Source organism: Carica papaya, chromosome 3 (genome assembly GCF_054855325.1).
Source record: "Carica papaya isolate Zhongbai chromosome 3, ASM5485532v1, whole genome shotgun sequence".
Classification (NCBI taxonomy): domain Eukaryota; kingdom Viridiplantae; phylum Streptophyta; class Magnoliopsida; order Brassicales; family Caricaceae; genus Carica; species Carica papaya.
Window position 1 is genome coordinate 30677305 of NC_142311.1, and position 9239 is coordinate 30686543.

General features: G+C 35.4%; 1 protein-coding gene across 1 annotated transcript; it reads left to right on the plus strand.

Annotated features, from left to right (window-relative positions):
- Window positions 1–2577: 2577 nt before the first annotated feature.
- Window positions 2578–9239, plus strand: LOC110807177 (F-box/RNI-like superfamily protein). Its single transcript, XM_088216461.1, has 8 exons — window positions 2578–3032; window positions 4106–4351; window positions 4748–5154; window positions 5856–6041; window positions 6323–6515; window positions 6604–6680; window positions 7199–7349; window positions 8773–9239. Exons 1-8 carry the CDS (start codon window positions 2766–2768, stop codon window positions 9067–9069), a joined length of 1824 nt encoding a protein of 607 aa, XP_088072587.1. The 5' UTR covers window positions 2578–2765; the 3' UTR covers window positions 9070–9239.

Consider the following 9239-nt stretch of genomic DNA (forward strand, 5'->3'; position numbering starts at 1 on the left):
TGAGAAAACAACTCTAGGGCCCTCGGGGGGCCAAAAAATCACAGGAAAACGGAGCTTACCGGCGGCGGCGCTCTCGGGTGCGGCGGCTCTCCGGCGAGGTTCGTGTTTTGGTGATTCGGCTCCGGTCAACCTGTAGAGAAAAGAATGGTGATCACGGTGATATAAAAATTGCATCAAACGGAGGCCGGGAAGGGCCTCGTCGGAGGCAAAAACCGAGAGGGGGCGCGGCGGCGCCGCTGGTCTTCGGCCGCGTATTCCGGCCGTTTGGCCGGGATTTTGGCTTCGATTTGGCCATAGGAGGAATCAGCGTGGAAAAACGAGTCGGGGGTATGAAATTTACCTCGATCGGCGGTCGGAAATTTCCCCGGTGCGGCGGCGGGTGGCGGCGGTCGGCCTCTGGTTCGTCTTCTCCGGCGAGCGGCAGGCGGCTAGGGTTTGTGGTCTGGTGTGCGGGTTCTATTTATAACCCCTTGCCCTTTGATCTCAGCCGTCCATTTTGTTTTAATCTGGGCCGTCCGTTTTTGATTAAATCTGGGCCGTCCGTGCGATTGTATCTGGGCCGTCCGATCGCGCGATTGATCTGGGCCATCCGATCGCGCCCACGCGGATCGCCAACGTGGCCCGTTCAGGAGCGACGTGGTCTTGCCACGTGGCAGGCCCCGGTTGGCCGGGACTGCTGACCGGGCCTGCTGACGTGGCTGCCGACGTGGTTTTTTTTTTTTTTTTCCCTCGGTCCGGGCGCTACATCCTGGATCGACGTGGTCTTGCCACGTGGCAGGTCCCGGTTGGCCGGGACTGCTGACTGGGTCTGCTGGCGTGGCTGCTGACGTGGCCCTTTTTTTTTTTCTTCTTCAATTTTCCGGGCGCTACAGTAGGTGTCTCATTGGTTCCTATCAAGAGTTAGTGGAGGTTAACCTCCCTCCAACATTTATTTATTATTTTCATATGTTATTATATTTTTTGTTTTATGAACTGCTGTGAATGAGACATTTTTGTAATTCTATTGGACATGCTAATTTATGGATAAGGAATGTAAACTCTAACGTTATTATACGCTTTCGCATTTAAATGATGATTTTATTTTATTCAAAGTTCTGAGTCTTTACATGCTCTTTGTGATTAAATTGTCTTTCTAATTTTATCTTAACGTATGTCACTTGAGAAACTACTAATTACGGAAGAAAATACTAGCATTTTCAGTAAAACGGATAATGACTATACTAACATTCAGGTGGTTTTATTAAAAGTATATTCTATTAGTCGTTTTGTATTTTTTACAATTGTTTAATTTTCATGTCAGTGGTAAGGTATTGATATTTTTACTGAGTTAATGTAACACACCCCTTTCTTATTAATAATTTTATATCAGAACGATCAAAATTCAGATTCTGAACAGTAAGAGACCAGCTAAGCAACTAACTCTTCTCACTTCGTCAATTTCAAATAGAGGTTAATAATATTTACTTGTTGGTAGTTTTCTTTCGTTTCCAGTTCTGAAGCATATTCATAACCTCTATTTAGGCGTTTTAAGTAAACGTGCAAAGAATATAATATTCGAACCATTAATTATTTCGTTAAATAAAAAAATTCAGTATTATTATTATTATTAAATTGATTGAGCTAAAACGCTTGAAATCATTAAATATATCTGTATTTTATGAATTAAATTAAATAATCAAAGTATATGTGTAATTTTAAAATAACAAATTTTCTTACAGAAATTAATTTAATTTTAATTATTTTTATTTTAATTTATTAAATACAAAATGAGTTTTACAGTAGAGATTCTCATTCCTTAAATAAATAAAACTGCAGATCAAATAAAATTTAGTTGTATAATATTTGTTTAGTTTCTTATAATAAATATTCTTATAAATGATTTAGCCTCAAAAGATACTCAAGGAAGAGTGATCTTTTATATTCGTATATTTATATTTTATGCTAACAATATATTATAGTTATGTTTTAATTCTTATATAGAATTAAATCTACCTAATTAACAATTAAAAATTTTACTAAAACGAAAGCATATAATTACACGTTTGTTAATAATTTAATGAAAAAATATTATAGTTATCATTCATCTATTAATTTAATTTTTATTTACTTATTCTAATCACTAATACCTTTTTTGTTTTCTTTTTGGCTTTTCAGATGCATATTTAAGTTATTAAAGTCAATTTATTAAATGGATAAAGCACTTGAACTTGTATGATAATTTCCTTATTTGTTTTTAATATGAAAAAATTAATAAATAAATTTTAAAATATGTAATAATTAAAATTATATATGAACTAATATTTTATGTCTATAATTGATATTAATAAGCAGGCATATTAATTTTGATAAAATTTTAATTATTATTAATTTTCAATATGTTTTAGTTTGATATAATTATTTTAACTATTTATTTATTACTTCATTTAATTCTTATTTAGTAGAAAATAAATTTATAATTAAAAAATTAAAAATTAAACTAGAATTAAAATTAATTAAAATTTTATATTAATTGTTTAAGATGATTATATTAAAATTAAAAATGAAAAAAAAAGAATAAAAAAATGTATTATCCACCCGCTCACTCGGCCGCCGACTTAAGCCATCACATGATTTACAACTCGAACATGAGGAGCACCCCGGCGCTTGTCTCTCTTTCTCTGTCCCTCTGCATGTGTGCCCAGGATTGGTGAATCATCGGAAAATTTTCAAAAAATAAATCGTCGTTAGAATCGTCATCACCGTCCGTTGAGTTGCAGGTCCCGGTGATGCGAGGCCGCGATTTGATCAACACATGTCTACCGGACGAGTTGATCCTCGAGATCTTCGGGCACCTTGAGACGAAGGCGAGCCGTGATGCCTGCTCACTCGTCTGCAAGCGGTGGCTCGCACTAGAGCGCCTCAGCCGCTCCAGCCTCCGTATCAGCGCTTCTGGCGGCCCCGAGTTCATCCTGAAGCTCCTCGCTCGCCGCTTTCTTAGCATTAAAGACATCCACATTGACGAGCGATTCTCTATTCCTCGCCATGTTAAATTGGTAGTTCTCAATTCAGGAAAACATACTTAAATGTATGCTTATAACAAAGTGATTGTGTTCAATGGCTTCAATTTCTTATGTTTTCTCTTCATTTGTTGTGTTTGGATTGATTCACTATCTTGGCATGTGAAGAACCATGCATGATTGATTAACTGAATTAATTGTTTAGAGAAAATTGAAACATGGATTTACTTTTTGGTTTAGCTTGGAAGATTAGGGAGTGTTTGACTTATGACAAATGAGGTTCAAAATTTATCCGGAAGGTTGCTGTCATTTGTCAATATAGGGGATATGGGATTGCTCCTCCACTCTCAATTAGCTACTTTTCAAATGACCCTCAAATTTTAAAATATCACCTAGTAAATTTTACTATTTGGATGGTCAAATTGTACGATTAGGATATTTTTGTTAGGTTTACCCTAATATTTAATAAAACTAGAGCTAGAATAACCAAAAAAATCATTCTATGTTTCTCTTTGTTTAACTTACATTTTTAATTTCCTTAGTTCAAATTTTATCAACGGTTTTACCTATTGATATGTTTCCCCAAATAGTTGAAATTCAATTTTTTGATCTCTATCTTCAATTTTGGAGCCACTTTGTGATAATGGAACCAGCTAGCAAAAACATTAAGGCCGCCAAGGTCAATGCAGAAGATTTTAGAATTTCAAAGTCAGTTACTTAAACAGAGATTTGAGAAGGAAACATGTGAAATCTATGGACTCCTTTCACTTCTAGTTTCCTTCTAAATTAGGAAAAATATGATGAAATAGGGATAAGTAGGAAAAAAGAATTGTTCTATGCAGTCATTGTACAGTTTTAGCAAGAAAAAATTTCTTTATAAAGAAGAATCCAAAACAAAAGAGGAGAAAAGACATAGATTGATTTTGTTTTGTCAATTATGGTAATCAAAATTTCCCAACATGGAAGGGAATGTTCTTTGTACTTATTAGCTTTGATATGATACTTTGATCTTTTTTAGTTATTTGACGTTTCACAAAATGACAACTGATCTTTTGGTGTATTATTAATAAATGATAATATTTAATAGTGTTTCGCAATTTATTTATTAGGGGCAAAAGCGGGGCAGAGATGAGTCCAAACGATCATCCCTTAAATTGCGCCGTGTGACTGAGAAGAGTGGGAATGAGGAAGACCAGTCTGGATCTTACTGTTTGTCAGATGCAGGGTTGACTGCTCTCAGCGAGGGCTTTCCAAAACTTGAGAAACTGACCTTGGTCTGGTGCCCAAATGTTTCGAGTTCGGGTTTATCGTCCCTTGCTCACAGGTGTATATACCTGACATCTTTGGATCTACAGGTGATTATTTGGAAAAAGTTTTCAAACTGCATTAGGTATAAAATGTGGCTATTAATTTCATTGAGATAGACGTAATTCTGGTTTCAAGAACTATTTCCGTCAGTTATCACTGGACTGTTGTAGTTTTACCATTGATTTCTGTTGGGAGCATTATGATGTTATAACCATTTGGAAGGAGTCTTCAGGATCATAAATGTGTTGATCCTAATTGGCAATGTTCTCGTTAAAAATCCAGTTAAGCTTTCTCATTTTTAGTTTGCCTGCATTTTGTTTGGGTTTGTACCTGTGGGTGGAAGTCAATGGGTGCTTACATATACCTAGTTAATTTGAACTGGCCATCTAAGGCTGAAAAATTTACTGTTTTTCAACTCTGTTTCTTTATGATGTCATCTTCAGGGTTGCTATGCTGGAGATGCGGGTTTAGAGGCAGTTGGGAAGTGTTGTAACCAACTTGAAGAATTAAACCTCCGATTTTGTGAAGGCTTGACTGATGCAGGTTTGATTGATGTAGCTATTGGTTGCGGGAAGACATTAAAATCTCTTGGCATTGCAGCTTGTGAAAAAATAACTGATACATCAATGGAAGCAGTAGGAGCTCATTGCAATGTTCTTGAAAGCTTGTCATTAGATTCAGAATTAATCCACAACAAAGGGGTGATTGCTGTGGCCCAAGGATGCTCTCTGTTGAAGGTTTTGAAGCTACAATGTATCAATGTTTCAGATGAGGCTCTTTTAGCAGTGGGCACTTGTTGCTGGTCACTGGAACTGTTGGCTTTGTACGGCTTGCAGCAATTTACGGACCAGTTAGTTGCCCTTCATGGTTACTTGTTACTTCTTATGATTCTTTTTGCAAGACAATTAAAATGGTTTGAATTTGTAAAGTATTTAAAATTTGACATGACTGTTCTGTTTTCCATGTTATCTTTTTTACAATTTTTTTTTCAAATTACATCTTATTATAGGTGGAAATCAAGCAAGTTAAATTTGGGGTTGGGTCATTTTATTTTCATGTTAAGTTGGATGTCTTGAGTAGATCGTTTCTGGATTGGGTCATGTGTAGTGTCAGCTTGTTTGCAGGTCAGGTGACTAGAGTTTTCTGTTAGCTTATGTTGACTCTCTTCAAAAGATATTTTTCATTCAGCTTAGATTCTAGGATTTAGAATAGGGAAAGAACATTCTGGTTCTACTATTGGGATTGAGTCTTCTTGTCTTTCAATTCCTTTTTGAGTTCAAGTTGAACTGGTATCGGTCACATTGGACTCATATTTTTAGAACTAAAGTTGTCTGGGTTAGGTCATTTTTAATTTTAAGCAGGATGAAGTATACTTTTATTATTTCATTTTTTGGCCCTGGATTTTGCTAACTTTGCCAATTACTTCTTTCTCCCTTTTGGCTACCTTAAGAAGGCAACTAAATTCTGCGAGCTTATTTTCTGCGCATATTGTTTCCATTTATTATATGATTGATTCATGATATTTATAAAGTGGTCTACTTCATATTTCAGGGGTCTGATTGCTGTTGGGAAAGGGTGTAAAAAATTAAAAAACCTTAATCTAAGTGACTGCTATTTCTTGACTGACAATGGTTTGGAAGCAATTGCTAATGGATGCGCAGAACTTACACATCTTGAAGTTAGTGGTTGCCACCATATTGGAACTATCGGAATTGAGTCCATTGGAAGATCTTGCCCGTATGTTTCTTCCGGTATCTTTGTTTAAATGGGTAGCATTGTTCTGATTTTTTTGGGGAGCAGATATTTCTACTGTCCCTACTTTTCTCTTTGTTAATTCAAAGGCCTATTTATTTTCTTTTATGCCCTGGTATATTACGAGCGACATATAACTTCCGTTAACCTTTTCTTTTTATGATATTAAGTGATTTACTTGTTGCCTGTGGCAAATATTTATGTGCTCTGTCTAGTTCCCATAATTTCGATTACATATTCATTGACAGGATTTCATTTGTATGCAGGCACCTAACTGAATTATTTTTGATGTATTATCAAAGAGTTGGCAGTCCTGCTTTTCTTGAAATTGGGAGAGGCTGTAAATTCTTGCAAGCCCTTCACTTGGTCGATTGTGCCAGTATTGGAGATGATGCCATCTGTAGCATAGCTGAAGGCTGCAGAAATCTGAAGAAACTTCACGTTCGCCGTTGTTACGAGGTCTCTCTCTCTCTCTCTCTCTCTCTCCCTCCTGACCCCCGGGTGTTATTGTAGATTTTCATATATCTCTTTTTTTGGTTTTTAATAGATTGGAAACAAGGGAATTATAGCTGTTGGGGAATATTGTAAGTCTCTCACAGAGCTCAGCCTTCGTTTTTGTGATAGGTAAGCCTTATTCATGGTACTATTTTTCCCAACTCGTTCTGGAGTTGCTCGTCAGAAGTGCACTTAAGTTGCCACTGTTGCTTCAAAACTTGATTTTGATGTTAACTGGTCTTTACATGATCTTTTGTTGATTGATTGTCAACTTCACCTCGAAGTCCCTGGTTCAAAGGTTTGAACACAAAGAAAACTAGATTGTAGAACTACGGTGAAAGCTAAATCTATGTTGGCGGAGTTGTGCTGCCTGTGTGATTCCTATAATTACTATACAAGCTCAATGAACTTTTTTGGAACTACTTTTTCGCCTTCTATTTTGTCTTTTGTTCTTTCAATAAAATTGATATGAAATGCTTGATATGATTCCTTGCTATGTCCACACAGCTCCAATAAATATTTCTTTGAATCTTGCAACCTCCCCTTCCTCCATTAGCGGATGATTTTGTAGCCTCAAGACAAAACATGGATGAACGATGTTAAAAATAACATTTTTTTTTTGTCTGTCTTAACTTTTTGTTCAATAGGGTGGGGGATGAAGCCCTTATTGCCATTGGTAAGGGCTGCCCCTTACAGCACCTAAATATCAGCGGCTGCCATCAAGTTAGTGATGCTGGAATAATTGCTATTGCAAGGGGTTGCCCTCAGCTCAGTTACCTAGATATAAGTGTTCTTCAGGTTTGTAATCTTCCTCATCTCTTTCGTTCTTGTACTTTCCTGTTTAGTTATACCTTTTAAAGAAGTCATTTATAGGATCATTATGGTGAATTCTTGTTTCAACTACCTATCTAAAGCTTTAAATGGGAGTTTAATGCATAAGTTATGTTTCTTTCGTTTTTTGTGTGAACCAAAAATGCTTGTGGATCTGTGACATCCTTACTGGGGATTGTATTCCAGATGGAAAAATATAGATTTCTTGATACTTTCTGATGAATAAATGAATAAACGGATTGGGATAAGTCCATCCTTATAATATCTAGAAATAGTTTCCTAATGATGGATCTTCTGATTTAGTAGCAAGCAATGAAAATTGTTCCTGTCAACAACAAGAATATTCTAGTTGGTTTGAACTCCATGAAAAAAGAGCCTCACCTGAAGACATTACTCCATATTACTTGGCTCCTACCAACTATTACAAAAGTTTGGCTACTGTTCCTTCTGCAGATTTTGTCATTCTTAATTAGTTCACTATATCCTCAGAACCCTTGATTTCAGAAACTTTCATGTTATCTTATGGATATTTGAAGTTTTGCAAGCCTTAAATGTTATTAAGACAAGTTCCAAATGGTATTCTTCATTTTAAAACTCAATATTGAGTTTTCACCAAGTGATGTAGAATGATGTAGAACAAGAAGATCCCACAGTGGATATATTTCTATAATAAGATATATTTATGTAATTGTAATATTATGTATCATTAAGGTTTTTAAGTTATTTAATAACTAATATCTAATATGGCACAAGTTTATTATTGCCTATTCAATTACAATGCTACTTAATTATTTTTTAATTATAGGTTAGTCAATTATTTTGCTTATTTTCTATTTTCTAGATTTCTTATTTTGATCATATCTTGGTGCCTACAAATAAGGTACATTATCTTAATTATTAAGTTGACCATTCATGATTGTTATCTAAATAGTGAGATATTATGTTGATCATTGATATTTGAGATCTCTAACTTTTTTACTTTATAGAATTTTCAAAAGTTTTGTCTTTAAGATCTCTTTATTTTACATCATGAATACTCTCTTCTTATCCTTCCTAAAGGACACCCTTTCAAGGATAGGGTTGATGTTATCTCTTTTTGATATTGGTCAGTTTGATCCTTGTATATTTTATATTGGATGGTAACCGTTTAGTGCCTCCCAATGAATTATTTTTCGTTAAAAGGAACATGTATGAAATCCACTCGGTTCAGTTCATATTTTTTTTTATATCTTTTCTTCCTTTATTTCCTTTTAAGGGTTTATTTGTTACCTATCCTAAATCACTTTTTACATTCGGATGTCACTGAACTCTCAATTTTGTGGTACTTTTTGCTTTTATCGTTCTTCTTTGTTATCAGAATAATAAATTTGGTTTCGTTGTTTCTTACCAGAATTTGAGGGATATTGCATTGGCTGAACTAGGAGAAGGATGCCCGCTACTCAACTATTTAGTATTGTCACATTGTCGTGAAATAACTGATGTTGGTTTAGCTCATCTTGTCAAAAACTGCAGTTTGCTTGAGACCTGTCAAATGGTTTACTGTCCTAGTATAACTGCAGCTGGAGTTGCCACCATTGTTTCCAGTTGTCCCAATATAAAGAAGGTTTTGGTCGAAAAATGGAAACCTAGTCAAAGGACTAAACGCAAGGCAAGTGCAATACTCCATTATCTCTGTGTGGATCTTTAGGCCTGCACATGTAAAGTCTGCATCAATGCTATGTTATAGATATAGTATCAAAGCTGAAGAGAGCTATAAAATTTTTGGTGTTTAAGAGGATGAGGACGGGAATGTATTTATAGTTACCTATCATTTAGTGATTTATTGTATTTTATTATGTGAAGGTCACCTTTGGTTTA